General features: G+C 42.1%; 1 protein-coding gene across 3 annotated transcripts in view; it reads right to left on the bottom strand.

The window, feature by feature from the left end:
* Positions 1-7,672: 7,672 nt before the first annotated feature.
* DGUOK (deoxyguanosine kinase) overlaps positions 7,673-22,418 on the bottom strand; it is a 32,674-nt gene continuing 17,928 nt past the window's right edge. For 2 of the 3 annotated variants that reach the window (XM_072769859.1, XM_072769861.1), the window contains 5 exons: positions 17,295-17,482; positions 13,852-13,999; positions 9,461-9,576; positions 8,563-8,662; positions 7,673-7,905 (listed from right to left, as the gene is read on the bottom strand). In XM_072769859.1, the coding sequence (XP_072625960.1) occupies positions 7,879-7,905; positions 8,563-8,662; positions 9,461-9,576; positions 13,852-13,999; positions 17,295-17,482 (579 nt within the window). In that variant the 3' untranslated portion in view covers positions 7,673-7,878. The remainder of the gene's footprint in view (positions 7,906-8,562; positions 8,663-9,460; positions 9,577-13,851; positions 14,000-17,294; positions 17,483-22,418) is intronic. The other variant, XM_072769860.1, reaches the window with a different exon arrangement.

Genomic DNA, 22,418 nt, shown 5'->3' with positions numbered 1-22,418 from the left:
AGGGAGCCAAAGAAATGCATGCTTATCTTCTTTTCTGAAAGTTTAGTCTTGTCTTCCTCAACAAGCAGCTTGTTGTGGAACGAGAACAGACTCAGGAATCAGGAGGGACCTGGGTTTGAGTCCCAGCTCCACCACTTACTTCAGGAGCCTGGGTGAGTTTCTCAACTCCCCTTGGGCTTTAATTTCCTCACTGGTAAAAAACTGGGATCTTAAATCTTCTTTATAAGATTACAGAGAGGATGAAATAACATTCACAGTGTTCAGTAGGGTATCTGGCACACAGTCGGCATTCAATAATCATGAGCTCCCTGACAACTTGAGGGTGGGATCTGGGCTCATAATTTTTTTGCTTATCCTTGTAATGCTTAGCACATAGGAGGCACTTCAAAATTTGGTGATTCCATTATGGAGCTCACAAACCCAATGACCCCACAAAAGGCTGATCATGTCTCTAGTTACATCATTCATTTATTTAGCAAGTCTATATTGGGCATTCACCAAATAGCAGTTAACAGATAAAAGCCAGACACTGTGCTAAGTGACCAAGACACTGTGTGTCAAAAAATGGCAAAGCCCAGGCAGGGAGAGAGGTCTTCAGACAACGTTCACTCAGGTCTGATACAGAGTTGGACACAGTTAATAGCAAGCAGTGTGTCCAAGAGCAGAAACACTGGCTCCTTCTGTGGGGGGCAAGTGTAGAGCCGCACAGAGGAGGAGACTTGGGACTGGCAGAATCAGTAGTTCTTTCAGGAAAAAAAAAGTGGGAGAAGATGAGAGAGAAGCATTTCAATCTGTGGGAAACACAAGAGGTCTTCTGGAACCATAGGTAGGCTTGTGGGGTTTATGGTAGGAGTAGTGACAGATGAGGTTATATGAACACGGCATCTCTAATACTCCTATACAGAAAGGACTGAGGGGCAGTCATCTGGTGGCAGGGGCTAGCAGAAGACCTGACTTGAAGCTGTGCTTACATAGAGTAACCACTATTTTTTTGTAAGGTAGTGTTCCCCTTATCTGATGGGGATACATTCCAAGACCCCCATGGAAGCTTGAAACCACAGGTAGTACCAAACCCTAAAAATACTAGATTTACTCCTACACCTACATACCTATGATAAAGTTTAATTTATAAAGTAGGCACAGTAAGAGATTAACAACAATAATAACAAAATAGGACAGTTGTAACAATATCCTATAAGTTTCATGAATGTGCTCTCTTAAATATCTTTTTTTTTTTAAGATTTTATTTATTTGAGAGGGAGGGAGGAAAGGTGGGAGAAAGAGAGAGAGAGGGAGAGGCAGAGGGAGAGGAAGAACCAAGCTCCCTGCCAAGCAAGGAGCCTGATGTGGGACTCAATCCCAGGACCTTGGGATCATGACGTGAGTGGAAGGCGCTGCTTAACTGACTGAACCACCCAGGTGTTCCTCTCTCAAAATAACTAATTTTGAGAAGGGTGCTGTGCTCACCCTTCTTCTTGTGATGCTGTGAGATGATAAAATGTCCAGGTGATGAAATGAAGCGAAGGGAATGATGTAGGCACCGTGAGGTAGCATTAGGCTACTATGGACTTTCCCCACAATCCATCAGGAGGATTATCTGCTTCCAAACCATGACTGACTGCTGGTAACTGAGACTGTGGGAAGTGAAACCACAGACAAGGGGGTAAGACTGCACACGGTTGAATTGAGGTGGCTTGGAGATGAGATGATTGCCAATGGTAGTACCGGGCAGGCAGGGCAGGGAGTAGGCACCATAGCCACTCCTGGCACAGCATGCTAGGAAGGGAACCATGTGACTGCTATGAAAGAGGAAGTGGGGTCAGGGAATTTGGAGGATTTGACTGCAAGGTCCACTACACACCTTCAGCTGGAGAAGCAGACACTGAGGTGCAGGGAAGATTTGAGAGCTTTTAGGGAGGAACAACCAGAATTTGGCGAGAAAGGGTGTATACAGGAAGAGAGCTAGAGGATGAGGATGACTCCACAGCTTCTAGCTTCTAATGTGGTCACCCAGGTGAATGAAGAAGCTGGAGAAACAGGCTTAGTTGCCCTAGGGTGGGGGTGGAGGTAAGAACTGTTTTTTGCACACACTGAGCAGAAGATAGCCAAGTAATGATACGCAGAGATCCAGATGGAGCTAGCTTTAAGTCATCCTCCTGTCTGGGATTTGCTTCCAAGCAATCTGAGAGTGGTGGGTTAGCCATAGGTGACACAAAAATGGCTCTGAATAGATAACCAAAGTCAGTGAGAACATAAAAATTAGTTCAGACTAAGAAAACCAAAGCTGCCCGGCCATTCATCAGGCCGGGAGGACAGACCCTCGGTAAGGCCAGCAACAAAGTTACTGTGAAACAATATTCCTCCCAAGGGCACACTGCAGCCAAAGTGTCATAACCACCCCCATCTTTGTGTGACTGCTTTCTGACCCACTGAGAAACCTTCTTCTCTAACATGATGGACCATCAGAAACTTCGCTGTTTGAAATTTTATCAGTAAAAATGAAATACCCTTCTGTTGCCAGGAGGATCTAAGTTACTTTGACATATGAAGGGGTCTCGATTTGCAATTCAGGTTCAGAGCTTCAGATAAGGGGCTTCTGAACCCAACAGTCCACATTTATCTTAACTTTGTATTTTTGTAGGAAATGAACCTGGGTCTGCTGTGCAGTTCAGACCAGGTGTTGACTCCTGTACATACAGACCTGCTTTGCTTTGAGCCTATCAAAGTACTGCTTCGTTTACATTTCGACCTAAACTCTATTCTTCCCCCAAATCCTAGAATTCTCTCTTTTCCTGTTTGGTAAGACACCCATAGGTCCTCTAGTGTGGTCTCCTTTATCACAGTGAATTAGTAAATCTGATTTTGTCAAACTACAGGTTTGCTCCTGATCTTAGGCTGATCAGGTCAAGGCACGGGTAATACCCTGGACATCTTTGTACTCGTCCCTCTGCTCTTACAAATGACTCCCATTTTCCACATATGCAAGTTCTTAAGAAGTCCTTACCCCATGATAAAAGTAGGAGCCATGTTATTATTTGAGATCTCTGCAAGGGCGAGTAACAGCCCTCCAAAGACATCCACATCCTAATCCCATAATGCCTTGTAAATATGTTATCTTAATAGCAAAAGGGATTTTGCCGATGTAATTAAGGGTAAAGATCTTGAGATGGGGAAAGTATCCTGCCCCAGTATAATCACATGGGTCTTTAAAAGCAGAGAACCTTCCCTGGCTGTGGTCAGAGAGAAATGTGGCCACAGGAAGAAGGGTCAGAGACTTTGCTGGTCCTGAAGATGGAAGAAGGGCCCACAAGCCAGGGAATGTGGGCAGCCTCTAGAAGACAGAAAAGGCAAGGAAACATTCTCCCCCAGAACCTCCAAAAAGGAATGCAGCCCTGCTCACAATCTCTTGATTCTAGCTCAGTGAAACCCATGTCAGAGTTCTGACCTAGAACTAGAAGATAAATTTGTGCTACTCTAAGCCATATTGTGGCAACTTGATATGGCAGCAAAAAACAAACAAACAAACAAACAAACAAACAAACAAACAAACAAACACAGTATCACTCAGAACAGTGGGTAACGACAGAAATGAGCCAAGGTAGACACCAAATAATCGAACAGCCAGAAGGGACTAACCAAGGAGAAAGTGGTCCAGATGTAAAGTGCGCACTCCTTAAAGCGAAGGCTGAAGGCTGAGCAGACTTTCAGTTGGAAGTGCATCACTGTATTTTTGTAGGAAAATGAACCTGGGAGGAACAACCAGAATTTGGCGAGAAAGGGTATATACAGGAAGAGAGCTAGAGGATGAGGATGTCCCTGCTTCACTGTCCCTGAGAGTCTAGTGTTTGCATTTAATGAACAGTCTTTTTCACCTCAAACTATCACCTTTTCCCTTCATGTTGAAAGCCTTGAGAGTTTGAGAACTTTCACAATCTCGATTCACATTATAAACTCATCAAGGTAATATTCTGGTTCCAGAAAAGCAGGTTCTACCACAACATAAATGAGAAAGAAATCTGGCTATTTTTGTGTTAATCCGAGTTCTGTGATATTGGAGCGCAACCTAAACGGGGAGTGGGACAGCCACCGGACTGGTCTCACCGTGTAGAGCTGGTCTCCATGTTTAAACACTCCTCCCAGACCCAACCTCCTTGGGTGCTTCTGGCCCAGAACTACTGCTCCGCGTTAAACCACTTTCTCTCTAGACCATTTCAGCTACCAATCTGGACAATGGCAAAGTATTTCACCCATGTAAGACTCCTGATGGCGCTAAGTTTACCCAGGGAAAGAAACACTGGATTTCTAGGCTTTCAGGCTAAGTGAAGAGTATGAGAGATATCAATGTATTCCTAAATGATAAACCCACTAGCCTCATCTGGTTTTGACAACCTGGGCCTAATGCCTCATTCTTACACCAAGGCCATGGCACATGACTTTTTTCTCTGCTTGAATACCCTGCCCCATTCACTCTTCAGAATTCAAAAACAGCTGTTACTTTCCTAGGGGGGCTGTCCCAAGTTATGTTGCCTCCTACTGCCCCAGGTCTCCATACAACACCTGTACTTCTCCTTTTGGACCGCTCAACACACCTGCAATTATTTGTTCGGTGGTCTTCACCTTCACCATTATTTGATGAATTCTGCAAGGTAAGGACAAGGTCTGCCTTCTGTTGTGCTCACTGTTATCTCCTCGGTCTCTAGCAGACAGCACATATAACTGTTTGATGACTAATTAAATGAGTAAAGGGGCACCTGGGTGGGCCAGTTGGTGAAGCATCTGCCTTCAGCTCAGGTCATGATCTCAAGGTCCTGGGATGGAGCCCTGCATCAGGCTCTCTGCTCAGTGGGGAGTCTGCTTCTCCCTCTCCCTCTGCCCCTCCACCCTTGCTCCTGCTCTCTCATTCTCTGTCAACTAAATAAATAAAATATTTTAAAATAAATAAACAAATAAACAAACAAGTAATAAGGGAAGGAAGGAGGGAGGGAAAGAGGAAGGAGGGTGGGGGCCTAGTGCTCTTATTCTGGGTGTATAGGTGATTTCTACATTAGTGGTTCCTGTAAATGGAAATTAAATATTTGGGCCCCTAAAAGCTAAAGAACCAAAACCATTGAGTTTCTAAAATGTACTTAAATCCTATGTCCATCCCAGGTCTTGTCCAAAGCCTGAAGTAGAAAACAGACATAAGAACAAGTGGATCAGATTTTCGACAAGAGTAAAAGGACAATTCAGTAGGAGAAGGGAATAATCTTTATAACTAATGGTGGGACAACTGGATATGCACATGCAAAAGCATGAAACTGAACCCTTCTTTATACCACACACCAAAATTAACTCAAAATCAATCACAGACCTAATCATAAGAGCCAAAACTATACTTTTAGAAAAAAAACAGCAGCAAATGTTTGACTTGGGTTGTTCAAAACTTTCTTAGACATGACACCAAAAGCACAAGACTAAACTAAGCTTAGTCAATATTAAAAACTTTCGTGCTTCTTGGGATGCCTGGGTGGCTCAGCGGTTCACTGTCTGCCTTCGGCTCAGGGCGTGATCCTGGAGTCTCGGGATCAAGTCCTGCATCGGGTTCCCTGTGAGGAGCCTGCTTCTTCCTCTGCCCGTGTCTCTGCCTCTCTCTTTCTCTCTCTCTCTGTCTCTCATGAATAAATAAATCTTTCAAAACTTTTGTGCTTCAAAGCACACTATCAAAATATACCCCACAGAATGGGAGAAAATATTTATAAATTATGTCTCTGATAAAAAGTTGTACTCAGAATATCTAAAGTCTCTTCCAACCCAACAATAAAAAGCCAAAGAACCGGGGATCCCTGGGTGGCTCAGCAGTTTGGCGCCTGCCTTTGGCTCAGGGCATGATCCTGGAGTCCCGGGATCGAGTCCCTCATCGGGCGCCCGGCAAGGAGCCTGCTTCTCCCTCTGCCTGTGTCTCTGCCTCTCTCTCTCTCTGTGTCTCTCATGAATAAATAAATAAAACATTAAAAAAAAAAAAAAAGCCAAAGAACCTAACTGAAAAAGGACAAAGGATTTGAAGAGGTATTTTTCCAAAGAAGGAATACAAATGACCAGTAAGAACATGGAAAGATGATCAACATCATTAGCCATCAGGGAATATAAATCAAAACCATGACAGCCTACTAGGATGGCTATAATCAAAATGACAGCAAGTGTTGGCAAGGACCTGGGGAGACTGGAGCACTCATACATTGCTTGAGAGAACGTAAAACAGTGCAGCCACTTCGGAAAAGTTTAGTAATTCCTCCAAGAGTTAAACGTTTGACCCGGTAATGCCACTCCTTGGTATATACCCAAGAAAAATTAAAATCTAAAAACTTGTATATGAATTTTCATAGCATTATTCATAATAGCCAAAAAGTAGAATCCACGTGTCTATCAATAGATGAATGGATGAACAAAATGTGGTATATTCATACAATGAAATATTTAGTCATAAAAAAGAATACATTGATGCATGAAACACCATGGCTGAACCTTGAAACCCTTGAAGGTGAAAGAAACCATTCACAAGAGGCCACATCTTATATGATTCCATGTATATGAAATGTCCAGAATAGGCAAATCTAGAGACAGAAGGTAGATTGGTGGCTGCCTAGAGCTGGACTGGGGTGGGAGAAGGGAGATGACAGGGGATGGGAAATGACTGCTAGTTGGTTGGCAATTTTTCTTGGGGTGATGAAGACATTCTGGAATTGACTGTGGTGATGGTTGCACAACCCTATGGACTATACTAACCACCACTGAATTGTACACTTTAATTAGGTGAATTGTATGATATGTGAATTATATCTCAATAAAGCTGTTAAAAATTTAAGCAGGGTAAAGAAATGCTGTGCTTCTATTTCATAACAAGCATGCATTTGTCAGAAGCCAATCTCACACTCATATTCATAAAGCATAAAGGAAAACACAGGTTTGTCTTCTGGGACACTGATGCCTGAGCTTTGTTTTCCTGTGTGCTTGCACAACTGTCAAGGGCTCAGTGCAGGAATTCTGCTCCTGGGGAATCATGGACTTGCAGGTTTCTTGCAATGGAACACTTCAATTCTATACAGCCATGCATTTTTTTTTTTTTCTCTTAACAATGAATTGTCCTTGGAGCTTGAAGTGCAGCACAAAAAATTCTCTTTCCAGCGCAGTCACTCCATTGAGATCACCTGACACCCTCTGGGGACGATATTTAGGGCAGGCCAGAGTGCTATGATGAACAAACTCTAAATGTGAGATACTGGACTATGGGGCTCCTGATTTGTTTTCTCCCTCCCTTTCATTCTTCAGTCTAGCACAAAGGTCTAAGTGCCCCATGCCTCCTAGCAAGAGTGTTGGATGGGAAGAGAGGAAGGAACATCCTAGAGTTCAGGTTCCATTCCCTAGCTCTAGGAGCTCACACTGAGTGTCCACCCTCTCCCGAGCCACTGTACTTCTCTCATTCATGCGCAGGGCAGGGCTTGCTTGGGAATCCTGCAAACAATCCCTGCCTGGGCAAGTCAGAGGGAACAACGGAGCACACCAGAAGTCTCCCTTGTATGATACATGGAAGTCTGGGTGGGGAAGACTTCAAGAAGAAAAGCTATGGCTGTCCTCAAGTCGTCCTCATCAGGAGGAGAATTCAGAGCAGACACCAAGAGATAAACCAACAACTGAATTAGCAAAAGAAGCAAAACTTCCACTTTATTGTATAAGTCCTTGAGATATAAAAGACAATAATTGCAAAGTCGAAGACTAATACCAACCATAGACATGAGAGTCAGAGGACTCTAGGGGTAAAAGGAGATAGCAAGGTGCATGACTCAGGATTTTTCCAGCTTTAGAAAGTTAGCCCAGATCATGGCCAGAACATCCTAGTACCAGTTACAGATTCTTTACAAAGATGTTTACCTGTGGTAAAGAGAAAAACCAAAAGTTAACTTTCACATTTTCAGCGGACTCTACAATAGTCCACCCACACTGCGTATGCAGTCATGTCCACGAGGTTTTGTGAGTTAGGGAAAAGAGGCAAGGGGAGGAAATGACCTGCGCAGGGTAGATGGTATCAAGTGGCAGAGCTGGGAAGAGAATCCAAAAATTACATTTCCCCAGTTCAAAAACACCTTTGAGGAGGAAGTTAGCTGGGAAGTCAATTATTTAACAATTATTAGCCCCAAATGCTTCAGAAAAGAGGGATTCTTTTTTTTTTTTTTTTTTTTTAAAGATTTTATTTATTTATTCATGATAGTCACAGAGAGAGAGAGAGAGAGGCAGAGACACAGGCAGAGGGAGAAGCAGGCTCCATGCACCGGGAGCCCGATGTGGGATTCGATCCCGGGTTTCCAGGATCGCGCCCTGGGCCAAAGGCAGGCGCCAGACCGCTGCGCCACCCAGGGATCCCCAGAAAAGAGGGATTCTATTTGTAACTTGTACAAGGTCCCGCAGGCTTTGGAGTATGAAATGCAATTTAAAGCACAAAGCACAAGACCCATTATATTGAAGTCTGAAGCAAAGATAAAAGTGTGATAAAGGAAAATCACTAAAAGCAGGAGTTAAGGTGCTCCCCACCTTTTTCATGAGTTCTTCTTGTTTGGTTACTTCTTCAGAAAAATCATCATTGACATCCAATACCAGCACTGGAATGTTCAGCAGAGCCTCAAAGTGGAGCCTGTAAGAAGTATGAACATTCAGGGGACAGAAAAAGGAAAGCTGAACCAACCTTCACACACTCACCACATCTTAATAATCCCAAGAACAGATCTAAAGTCACATGGCTTCTCAATGAAACTGCATGTAAATAACAGTTTAAAAAGAAGAATTTAATAAAGTTGGCTGCAAAGAGGAAGATTGAAATTTCTTTAGTCTTGAGATGGATACTGAAGGTCAGAGCCCCAAATATTTAAGCCCCAAATATACCAAGCCTGAAAGGAGGAAAGGCCAAAACTAGGACTGACAACTTAGTAAAATGGACAATTTCTCTAAAATTTTTCAGCCCTTCACCCCGAGTCAACTATATCACCATCATCAATTACAATGTTCAATCTAGGGAAACGTTAAAAAACAAAAAAAAGCTGGAGAAACAATCTAATAAAAAGTCTCTTAGAATATACAGATTAGGGATCCCTGGGTGGTGCAGCAGTTTGGCGCCTGCCTTTGGCCCAGGGCGCGATCCTGGAGACCTGGGATCGATCCCACATTGGGCTCCCAGTGCATGGAGCCTGCTTCTGCCTCTGCCTATGTCTCTGCCTCTCTCTCTCTCTCTCTCTCTCTGTTTGACTATCATAAATAAATAAAAATTAAAAAAAAAAGAATATACAGATTATATCTAATACTAAGTTTCTCAGTTGAATTTCTAACCACTTGGGTACATTCTGAACCTTCCTATGGGGCTGCCTATTGGACTCATGTCTGAGCAACTGGCTGTAGGGAGGCAGGTGTCTGTGGTACTATCTTCTTCTCCACTTACTCAGTTGTCTTGTGAACAAGCCAGGCTTCGTGTTGATCGTGAAGCTGCTCGAGATACGTCAGCTCAACTCCTTTCTCCTCTTCCCTGGCCCTCTGGTGTAGTCTCTTCAAACAAACCTAAAAGACAATCCCTGGGCTACAACGGGCTCATGTGTTACGCTGGCTGTGATGATGTAATTCTCAGGGTCTCTCAGACCCTCTCATGATGTCGAACCTGGGAATGATAAGCCACGACTTTGCTTCTACTATCCTGTTTTCTTATTCAGTCACAGGTTAATGGCAAACTTCATCCACCCTGGGAAGCTATAATTACTCAACCTTTTCCTCCTCCAAATCCCATCCAGGAAGTCACTAAATCCCCTTTAATCTCTCTCACCTCTGCCTTAGTCAGGTCCTCATCACCTTTCACCTAGACCATGGCAAGAGCCTTCTGGCCCTCCTTCTGCTTTCTGAGGGTGGTGAAGAGAATGGGAAGAGCACAGGCCTTAAAGCCAGAAAATCCATGATTCAATTCCTGTCTTCACCATGCATGCAGTAGAGGTGCCATCTTTACGGGCTTCCCTTTCATCCACTCCACTCACCCCACGGGGAGCTGTGAGGACTCACCAAGTTAAGGTGTGTCAAATTCCTGGCCATAGCTGCTCTCTCCTCCCAGTGAACCTCCTCCACCCACTCTTCCATAGTGATGCAAGAGAAAGGCAGTACTCTCCTTGCTGCAAACACCTCACAGGTTCCTTACTGCCTGTAGCCATAAAGCCCCAGGTTCAAGGAAGTATGAGGAGCATCCAATTTACAAAATAGTTAAGTAATCTGAAACATGTCTTTCATATCCTGTCACTCACTGACTCTGGAGCAGAATGCAAACTCTGCACAGGTCAAAGATAAAACAAAGAACTAAAAAAAAAAAAAAAAAAAAAAAAGAGCTTTAAGACTAACTCTCCTTTGCTCCCCCTTTCCAGAGAGTGCACCATTCCATTCTGCCTTCATCTGGTAGTAAAATCTGAAGCACACTGGCTCAGAGAATGTCGTCTTCTCCTTTACCTGTCACATAAGGCCATCCCGGATTCTGGCCACCCCTTCTAGCCCTCTACCCTCAAATTCCTTAGTACCTCTCTGGAGTCAGTGGTAGCCAGATTGGACCCAAGGGACAGGCCAAGCTCTTTACCACCTTGAGACTTTTGCTCCAAATGTTTGTTTTGTCTGATTACTTCTCTTCCTCTCTTCACCTGGCAAACATTTCATCATTCAATGTCATCTGTCCTGGGAAGAAAAGGTGGATTAACCACTGACCTAGGACTATCCACTTTCAAACACTAAAAAACTTTATTCCCAAATGTAAACTTCCCAAATGAAGTGTGTAATATTCCTGAAGATGCAGAGTCCTTGCTGTGTACCCCACTTTTCCTCTAAAGAGACGAAGTCATGTAAAAAATTTCATTTATGAGCTTATGTCCAACTTTTCAGATTAACGGAGACAGATCTAATAGGTTAATACTTTTAGCACTTACTCCTCAATAATCTTTTCCCCTAATCAATTATCATCCCAAACTTAGATGAAGTCTTTGTCCTTGGAATTTTATAACTTAGTTAGATAATAAGTAAAGTGATACACAAAACATGTGCTAAACTGTGAGGTCTGGACCTTCAGGGTAGCAGTTCAGATAAGGGAGGGAGCCCTGGGCCCCAGCAGTCAGAGACGTATTCCCTGGAGGAGGCAGGGGCTCCCCCTTTATCTCTGGTACCAGCTCTGGAGCATGCAGTAGGTCCTGGGGAAACACAGGCCACTGGTGGCATTTCCATTGTATTAGGCAACAGAGGGTGTGCAGAGAGGGCACAGTGGCTGAGAGCCATAGTCTGTCTTTTTCAGGGCTGAGCGCTAGGCTGGCAGAGCCAGTGGTCAGTATTCACAGTTTGCAGTTCTGACCTCATCCCCCAGCTATATTTACCTTTTTTCCCCTGCTTTCATCTTTTCTTTTTCTACCTTCCTTTATTATGAACCTCCTTTTTCTTTTCCACTCTCTTTCTGCCCTACACCCTACCCTTACTTCTGATGCCTTCAAAACATTTCCCATTGTTTGCCTCTATTCCCCATTACACAGCTCTATAGCCCCGAATTCCAGCGGTCCAGTTCTCTGTCCCACTCACAACTGATGATAACTTTTGGTATGTTTTCAGAAATAATTCATGCATATACACCTTATTACCACCACCTTTCAAAAAAACACCATAATTGTAAAAAGCATCCCACACACTGTGCCAGCTTCTCTTCACTTAACAATGCCTTGGAAACTGTGATATTAGTATAGTGTTTTCCCATTTTTGTGGCTTCAAGTCTTCCAATGAATGGACAGAGCATAATACATTCAACCAGTCTCTACTCATGAGCACTTGGGTTGTTTCCAATGATCTGCTATTACAAACAAGGTGGCTTGCACAGGGGCCACTATGCCCATGTGGGAGCACAGTTATGGAGTAAATTCCAAGGAGTATGATTAATAGGCAAACTCCTATTTTGAGCATTTGGTAAAATTCTTGTTTCACTGGTATGGTTACAACAAATTCTTTTTTAAAAAGTTCTGTGCAAGCAGTGCTTTAGTCCTGTGTCTCCTGACATCAGTTGTCCAGGGGAGCTCGCCTGAATGTAAGAAAGTGTGGTTGTGAACAGCAAGGGGAGCCCCTCCTGGTGACCTGCTCCCTTCAACAACTGCCCTAGGAAGAGTGGCTGCTTGGACAGCAATTGGACTATGACTCTGCTAGGGCATCTGGCCACCGTGCTTCCCAAAACTAAACCCAAGTGCCCTCTAAGCCAGGCATTTCCAACACACTGTCCCCATGCTGCCAACAGTCCCTGGCAAGGCCTGGCTGGCTGCACCAAATTCCTGATTCCATAGGGTGGGGTGGGGACACTGAGGCCCAGATATTTCTCTTTTGACTGATTTTTTTGTTGGCTTGCTTGTTATTTAGAACTTAGGGAAGAACAGGTAGAAAGGAGCAAAATGCCCCAACTAGGTCCATCTCACAAGCTCTAACCTCAGTATTTCCCACAGTTCTGTAGTAGAGTATGGGGCAATTGCACGGCTTTTCACACAGAGATGTGTTCACTTCTGTTCTGCTCTTCCCTTGGATATAGTCCCCTCTGAATCTCACAGGAGGGATCAGGGGTGATTCTGGGGAAGGATTCCTGGGTCTCTGGCTCTAAAACCATCAAAAAACCACCAAAATCTCCATCCAGTCTTAAAGCTTTGCTTTTTCTACGACTAAATTGCAAGAATCCTTCAAACCCCCTCATTCTACCCCAGATGAAAGATCTCAGTCAGTCTCTCCATAAAGATCTATTGGTCACAGCATCATTGTCATCATGATTACCACCACTGTTGTCATCATCACTGTCCCCTTCTCACGGTCATTCCAAGTGCACAAAGGAATGAAGAAGACTTTCTTGCTGGCCTTCTTCTGCAAGCCCATGGAATGGGCTCTCCCCACTATTTTCTGACCCTGCTCAGTTTGCTCTCAGGCCTGCTCCATCCACAAGGCTCAGTCTCATCTCCAAAAAGTATGGCCTCTAGTCAGAAGGGAGCATACCTCCTAAAATTATGCAGTATACCTGACAAGTGACCACACACGACACATATCTGAAAGCCGAGAGCGACACATCTCTCAAAAAATACTTCCAGCCTTGACTCAGAATCCCACTCCAGAAGAGCCCTTAGAGACCACTAGTCTGAACCACTGGGTCTGACAGACAAGAACCCTTCCAGGGGAAAAGTTTCTAAGGGCTGTCCACGGTCTGAAGTCCGAGACTTCGGTGTTCCTTCCATGACATCACCCTAATGCATGAGAGGCTGGCTCCAGCATCCAAATCAGAAAGACACAGAATGTAACTTCTGTAGCCCATTCTGACTTACCAGTGGCACCCTTAAGGTTCAAAAGGCAGCTATAAATTATGATAGTATCAGGGTGAGGTGAGGAAACTCTCCACATCCTCCTGGCATCCTATTTAGGAAACCATCAAGACCACCAGACTCCAATGACCCAGTTTGAGGGAAGGGAGAGCTGAGCAGTTGGCTATAGGTGACCTATACAGAGGAGCCAATCTGCAAACTCTGGCTGGCAAAGGCAATGCCCAATTTTCTCTACGTTGGTGTTACATGGAGAAGAACCCTTTCTAGAAGTCATCAGCTTTAGCCCTCTGCTGCAGAAAGCTTGTAGGAAATGGGGTGCTCGATGCCAGAACAGGAGACTGTTGACCTACACTGCTCTCCATGCTCCAGATAATACCCACAATCTAACTTCTCAAAAAAATTTCTTCAGAATATCGGGTATTGGAGAATGTCACCTCTTAGGTTTCATATAGCCCTGAAGATTAAGGCCTGACGTTCCGTTCCGCATTACCTGGGGAGTAGCTTGGAGGTAGATGAACCCATGTAATCTGAGCTGGCTGGCAAACTTCTGCAGGAGAAAAGAATGCCAGTCTTGATAGATATGCCATTCGATGTCACTGATGGAACCATTTTCAAAAAGATTCTTCGCAAAGATATACCTGGTTGGAAATATAGGTGGCATTGGGAGAGGGGAGAAGAATGGGAAATGGAGTGAAAGGCAAAGGGAGAGATGCAGAAAAATCAATACTCAACTTGTTCCGTGTCTATTCAAGCCACCTAACCTTTCTAGCTCATCAATCTTTAAGAAATTTGAATTCTTAACCTGTATTGCCTTCCTTGTTTGACAATAAGATGGGAAATAGCATGTTGACTTTGGAAGCCAAAAATCCCAGCTCTCCGACTGCATTAATCCCCTGAAGAAAAGGCACTAGAAAAGATTATCATTGGTCACCAGTGATTCTCCCTGCTGCAGACCAGCCAGAAAATACGGCATACGGTTCATGAAAACTCACACTTTAGAGATTTATTATTGCAGCTAGTCCCCAAACAAAAAAACAATTCAGGGCTTGTGAGGGCTTCCAAGTCTACAGGCTGCTGAGCCATCCTCGGGTGTGGTTGGTAAGTGGAGAAGGAAATGTACTGAAGCGGTGTCACCTATTGAGTAGGAGATGCATTTCTCATTAACTACAGTATTATCAAGAAAGCAGATATGAGCCCTTACTCACTTGCTTCCTTTGCTGCTGAGCTTCTAATCCAGGTACAAGAAAGCTAAATCTAAAAATCAAACTAGCTTGCCCCTTGCTTACTTCCACAACTAAAGGAGCATCTGGTAAATAGGAAATTGGAGCTAACAAGAAACCACTGCTTCAGAAGGGTCAATTCTACTTTCAAACCTCAGGCATCTTGATACAAAACACAATTTACGTCCTAAACAATGAACTCCAGTTTCTAAGGTAACACTTAGCAACTGGCCACTTCTGGGAAAATGAAATTCAGAATCCTTGTGCAGGAATGGCCCAAGAAATATATACCACAAGGCTGTAAGTCTTGTGATTAAGAGAATGGGCTGCACCATCACATTCCTGAGTGTGAGCTTGGCCCCAAAATTCAGACAGTGTTGCCATGGCCAAGTCATCAAATTCCTTCAGCTTCATTTCTTCCTTTGTACAAAGACATAAGGGTAGAACCTGACTCATAGGATTGTTTTGAGTATTGATGTAGTACTTACAAGGTGCTTGGAAGACTAGTACAAAGTATGCAAGACATCTTTGTTGTTACTATACCTGCTTCTTTGCTAGGCTGTGAGGAATTAATCTGGGAGCTCCCAAAGTCAACTTTCTCAGTCTGGAATGGTTTAGCTATAGTCTAGCTGAAGGCAACAAAGAGATGACTTTTGTAATTCAATTCTGAAAAATACTTTCAGCTTCTTCACAGGAAACTTAGAAGTTAAAATCTTATTAAAAGAGAAATGAGGGCAGCCCGGGTGGCTCAGTGGTTTAGCGCCACCATCAGCCCAGGGCCTGATCCTGGAGACCCCGGATGGAGTCCCACGTTGGGCTCCCTGCATGGAGCCTGCTTCTCCCTCTGCCTGTGTCTCTGCCTCTCTCTCTCTTTCATGAATAAATAAATTAAATCTTAAAAAAAAGAGAGAGAAATGAATTATCTGTTAATAAGCCCTCCCTTTTTTTTTTTTAATAAACATTTTTTTAAATTTATTTATTTATGATAGTCACACTCAGAGAGAGAGAGAGAGAGGCAGAGACACAGGCAGAGAGAGAAGCAGGCTCCATGCACTGGGAGCCTGACGTGGGATTCGATCCCGGGTCTCCAGGATCACGCCCTGAGCCAAAGGCAGGCGCCAAACCGCTGCGCCACCCAGGGATCCCAAGCCCTCCCTTTCTTAAAGAGGAACACCTCTCAATTTTCCACAGCCAGTGGTGATGGGGAGGGAGAGAGTTGGGGTGCAAAGGACTAAGGAGAGGGAAGTACTATAGTCATCATGCAGGTGACACAGAGAATGAGTGTAAGGATCTAGGCATCAGGGTCCTTGTTCTAGAACCACATACTATTGTTTCTTTTAACTCAAACAGAAAAGATTTAGATGTCTTCCTCCCAGTCATCCACTCTCCCAAACAACAAATGTATTCCTCCTTTGGGACACATATCACACATATGAGGACATGCGGGGTCCCAGAGAGTTGCCTGAAGGCAGGTTCTGGGTCTGCCTTGCTTGCTGCTACAGCCCCAGGTTCTAGCCTGGTATCTGAACATGCAGGGATTTAATAAATCTGTGCTAAGCAAAGAAGTGAATGAATGAATTTTTTAAAGGGAAAGGATCTAAGTCATCTTCACAATTAGAATATATAATGAATTATTCTATCTCAAAAATGCCCCCTTCTAAAGAGAGCATTTATTTATTTATTTATTTATTTATTTATAAAGATTTATTTATTTATTTATTCAGAGAGAGCGAAAGAGAGGCAGAGACACAGGCAGAGAGAAAAGGAGGCTCCATGCAGGGAGCCCAACATGGGACTCGATCCGGGTCTCCAGGATCACACCCCGGGCTACAGGCGGTGCTAAACCACTGCGCCACGGGGGCTGCCCTAAAGAAAACATTGAGAATGTGTAGTTGCCAATAGAAAAATCAGTTCTCATCTCTTCCTTTACAAGAAAACGTTAAGATCTTATAGCTTCTAAACAAAGTCTTTCTTTTTCTGAGGGGTCTCTCACATGCCTACTTCACTAAAGGGCTGGAAATCAAAAAATCCATGGTGAATATGTTTCCAAGCAACCAGGATTGTTATATGTAATTCATCTTCCTAGTCCAGGAGGCATGGCTTGGGAAAGTGGAGAGAAAAATATGTAGTAATATACCCAACAATTGTAAAAGAACCAAAACCTATAGCCCAATTACTGTAATTCACATATTTAGCTTTTATAAAGAGTGAGCTCTCTCGGGGTAGAGAAGGAAGATGTAGCCCATAGGATTTGTTCTATATATTTTGCATGATTTTGAGATTAAAAATTACACAGGGGCAGCCCAGGTAGCTCAGCAGTTTAGCGCCGCCTTCAGCCCAGGGTGTGATCCTGGAGTCCTGGGATTCAATCCCACATCAGGCTCCCTGCATGGAGCCTGCTTCTCCCTCTGCCTGTGTCTCTGCCTCTCTCTCTCTCTGTCTCTCATGAATAAATAAATAAAATCTTAAAAAAAATTACACAACACTTATTTTTTCCCTCTAGGAGGTTTTATGGGAACATTAAGAAGGAGAACTAGTTTGTTTAATTTGGAAATAAATGCGTAACCAACTTTTAGCATCTTTAGATGTAAATGGACAATGAAAATGCAGCATTTTTCAAAGTACAATTATCAATACCCACAGCAGAGCAAGAAGGGAAAACATGCAGTGCTGAGCATGGAGCCTGTAACCAGTGAAGGGCTCAGGGTCTTACCTGTCACTGTACACGGACCTCTCAAAGATCTGTACCGCCTTCTTGGCCTGTAACAGTTTCTCAGGGAAGGGCTCCAGCTGTACTTTCAGGCGGCTCATAAAAGAAAATGTCTGGAATGTGTAGGACCATCGTGCTGGTTCCTGGTACATCATATCTAGCAAGTTTCCAAGACTTTGGGCAGTGAAGGCCTAGAGGGAAATTGCAAAAAAGGAGAATTTCCTAGAAGGTGTATTTATCTCATAGTGTTTCCTCTCCATCTCCATGGTTTAATAATCAATGAGGGAAGCAATTACAAACATTTCCTTCTACTAAAAAGACATAATCCTATCCCCTAGTTTCATCAAAGCTATATAATCAAGAAAGAGATTTTCCTACCTGATGAACTGAGGATTTGAGAGGGAGAGGACATGCCACCTTCAACAAACCAGAGAAGAGCAGAGGAAGAAACACACAGAGAATCAGGACATTCACTGTTTGTGGAGTCTGTCTGACAAGGAGTTAACCAACAACCATCTAAGACTACTTGGAATTAAATCTTTCCATTGTAACACTATGTCCCCTCTCTTTTGAGCTTCCATCTGTGGCTGTTTCTTTATAAAACTTCAACCCAGACAAGAAAGCAATGGGTTTTTTTTTTTTTTTTTTTTTTGAAAATCCAACTAAACCAAATAGATCTCTCTCTCTCTCCTACAGAAGGGATTAAAACAAATAAAACCTTCCTCCACCATTCTGGAGACTTTATGAAATGTACCTTGAAGACCCAGCATGTGCAGGTGGGATGATGTGTGAGATATCAAGAGCCTTCAATTCTTTCCTGGGCTCTGCCACTGACTCAGGACAAAAGTGAATTTTGTACAAAGCACTTTGGATCTGAATTCATGCAGTCACATCAACTGAAGGCCTACATGGATGAGGTGTAACAAAGGGTCAACACTGTCAGGGGTACAGAAAACAAAACTAAGATTTATTTTCAGTGTTCACATGCTATTATGTCATTTAACCTTCAAAACAGCTTCATGAAGAGGGCACTACTGTTATGCACATTTTCTTAAGGGGCAAATTCACTCAGAAAGGTCAAGTAACTTACTTATCCAAGGTTTCAAGTTAAGTGCAGAACAGAGACTCAAACCTGGCTTCCCCTAACTTCATTCTAATGTTTCTCCATATAAAGATAAGCTGGGAAGTAAATGATACATGGAATTTCCACTGACAGAAATGGGGAAAAGTGCATTTGGGGTGGAGAAAAAGAGGAAAGGGAAAAGGTTAAGACAATCACAAGTGGTCCAATTTGGCTAATACAACCACAGATTCCAAAGAAAGATCCCAGCTCTTTGAAAGGCTTCATGGGAGCAATGTAGATAGAGCAGAATGGATCACATGTTTTTCTTCCTTCCAATCCTCCAACCCTCAAACACGCAGCAGTCTCACAAATGGCCCCTGGTTAAGAGCTGGAAGTAGAAGCAGGAGGACGAATGTGAATCCACTTGAGTGTCTAATGGTGTCACTAGAAACTGTAGGGAGCCCTTGGGGTGCAGCATAGTTATGAGACTGCATGAAAGCCCACTGAATGGAGTGTATACAGATGTACTAGGTTGACCGGGTGGGAGCTATTCCATCAGCAGCCTTTGGGCTACCAAAGAGAGACTGTTCTGTAACAAAAAACTGTACAGGGCAAACAATTTCTGAAAGAACCCATCTCAGCTACAGAACAAATGCAAACATCCTTTCAAACATATAAACAAAGAGAGGGACCATAACCGGATATAGTAATATTCAGCAATTCAAAGGGAGAAAACTAATGTGTATGCTCAGGACAAGCAGCCCCTTAGGAGACAGAGCTGTTGCCAGAAACAAAAGAAAACAGAAAAATCTCAATGAGATTCAAGAGATTGCCACACTGATAAGAACAGGCTGTCATAAAAACAATAATATAAAAAGAACATTCTTAGAGGAGAAAAATGCAATTGCCAAAACAAAGCACCCTATGAAGATAGTAGCTAGCAGACTATATACTGCAGTAAACCTAATTAGTGAATATTATACAGAATATAAGCTTGAGACATTTTCCTTAAACTAAGAGAAAAAAATACCCAGAAAATTATGACAGAAATGAAGACACATAGGTTAGAAGGAGGAGGAGATCTGACACTGTGATAGTGTTCTAGGGTATTTTTTGCCTTTCCTTTCTTTCCTCTGGAAAGATATATCAGGATGTAATGTCACTTGTGTTCCACCCCACAGTAATGAATTTTGTTTGAATTGTTTGAATTTTTCAAACAACTTTCCAAACAAGAGTTAAAATGATCCACAACTCTATAGTACTTATAGCTCAGACAAAGCTACCTAAAGAAATGAATATAGAGAAGGGAAATGCCACCCCCAACAAAGAGATAGGCAAAAGAAGACCATTATTTATAAAGTATGTGTCTCTCTTACCAAATTTCATCATCACTGAGAATCATTAATAGAACCATGTAGTATCTAGGTATTTAAGAACAAAGTTTAAAAACATGGTACAAAATAAATAAATAAATAAAACCATGGTACAACTAGAGGTTATAGTAAGAAGGAACTGATCTCATACAAGAGCTAAAGCCAAAGAAAAAAAATTAAAGAAAATCTGAGACGTGAGACTTTCCACCAGAGAAATTCAGAGTACCAGAAAAGATTTCATATATATTTACTTACACAGCTTTCATAAATACACACACACACACACATGCACACACATGCACAAGAACCTACAATAGGACCTATCCTGCCAAAATGCTGACAATTCATAAAAATAAAACAAAAACCTAATGGTGGAGGAAATCACATGAATTACTTATTAAAAAAAAAAAAGGATTGAAACCATATAATACTTCTCTACAACAGAAACTACCTTTTATATTCCAGAGCAAAAGGAAGACATTTTTAGACAAGCAATCACTGAGAAATTATACCACCCACATACCATTTCTGAAAAAATTCTCTATATTTCAACTAACTGAAAAATTAAGAAATGGGAAGATGTGGTAGTAAGAAAACACTGGTCAGTGATCAACCAGTAGAAAAGAGCTAAGCGTAATAACTAAAGAACTATTATTTACATGGCTATGAAATTGAATGTCGCATTTCTATTGTTAAAAAAGAAATTTCACAATGTAAAAACATTCTGGATCTACAAAATTTCAGATAATTTCAATATACCTGACAAGGTAATAAAAAAGTAGAGTTCTGTTTCGGCTTCTTTTTCACAGAGACTCCAATAACACTGAAAGATAGGTTTAAACGTGTACATTTTTAATTTACGTGTTTCTGTTGTTAGGATAAAAATAGTAAGTTTCTCATATGAATAAAGAGGAGAAAAAGGAAAGAAAATAAATATAACAAAAAGGGGAAAAAGGAGATAAAAGCACAAAGTAAGGTGACAGAAAGAAATTAAACATAAAAAAAGACAAATTCCAGAAAAAGCAAACCCTAACACTGGATAGAAACTAAAAATCCTGTAAAAAAAAAAATACCTATAACAAGATGACATGCATTGGTACAGGACAGGAAATCCACAAAATAGATGCAAATAAAAAGAAAGCAGATGTGGCAAAATTGTATTTAAAAAAAAAAATTAAATGCTCCAAGAGGGTTTTTTATACAATAAACCAATAAAGACTACACAAAGGAATCATGAATCTTTTTTTAATCATGAATCTTTTTACATGCAATTAATAGAAATATAAGAGCAGAGCTAATTTGAAAATACAAGGAGAGGGATCCCTGGGTGGCGCAGCGGTTTGGCGCCTGCCTTTGGCCCAGGGCGCGATCCTGGAGACCCGGGATCGAATCCCACATCGGGCTCCTGGTGCGTGGAGCCTGCTTCTCCCTCTGCCTGTGTCTCTGCCTCTCTCTCTTTCTCTCTGTGTGACTATCATAAATAAATAAAAATTTAAAAAAAAAAAAAAAAAAGAAAATACAAGGAGAAATGGATAAAAGTATAAAACTTTAACACATTTTTCTCAGAATTTAAAAAGTAGACCCCAAAAATGAGAGCTTATTTTAAATTGTTACCATTAAATCATTATTATTTTTCACATACCTGGAATTGAGGTACATCTTACAAGGTTTACGTTAAACTTAACAGACATTTTTTTTTTTTTTAAGATTTTATTCATTTATTCATGAGAGACACAGAGAGAGGGAGGAGGAGACATAGGCAGAGGAAGAAGCAGGCTCCATGCAGGAAGCCCAATGCGGGACTCAATCCCAGGACTCCAGGATCACACCCTGAGCTAAAAGCAGATGCTCAACTGCTGAGCCACCCAGGTGTCCCCTTAACAGACGTTTTAATAATTCCTTAGAAGTATTATTAAATTGATTATGTATCTTACAATCAATGGCATCGTAGAATTTATAATATATGTCACATCAAACTCCATACCTTAGAGATAATACATCCTTCTTAAAAGTCCATGGTATTTACCAAATTGATCATACCTAAAAATCAATAATACATAAGCCATGAAGAAGACCTCAGCAATTCCCCCAATTAGAAACTGTATAAGCCCTGTTTCTGACCATAACAAAATAAAATTACAGTAAAAAAAGAATGCACACACAATATCTACTCAGAAAATGTAAAATACCTTAAAAATATTTCTAGGGCAAAGAATAAATCAAAACTACAATTAAAAACTCTTTAGAAATTTTTTCTTTTTTTGTTTTTTTTTTTTTAAGATTTCATTTATTCATTTGTGTGAGAGAGAGAGAGAGAGAGAAAGAGAGCACAAGCAGTGGGGGCAGTAGGCAGAGAAAGAAGCAGACTCCCCGCTGATGAAGGAGCCCAATGCAGGACTCTACCCAGGACCCCGGGACCATGACCGGAGCCGAAGGCAGACACTCAATTGACTGAGCCACCCAGGTGTACCTCTTCGGAAATTTCAGTTAAAATTCTTGTATAAACCTTGTATGTCAAACTCTAGAAGACAAGGCCAAAGCTTATCTCATGAAGAAAATTTTCAGTCACAAATGCTTTTATTATTAAAGCAGGAAAAAGGGAAAAATACACAAACTAATCATTCAACTTAAAGAGCTTTAAATATACAAAGAAGTTCTTAGAAAAAATGAGTAAATTCAAAGGCCAAAATC

Source organism: Canis lupus, chromosome 12 (assembly GCF_048164855.1).
Source record: "Canis lupus baileyi chromosome 12, mCanLup2.hap1, whole genome shotgun sequence".
In the NCBI taxonomy this organism is placed as follows: Eukaryota; Metazoa; Chordata; class Mammalia; order Carnivora; family Canidae; genus Canis; species Canis lupus.
This window is presented reverse-complemented; position numbering and strand designations above follow the sequence as displayed.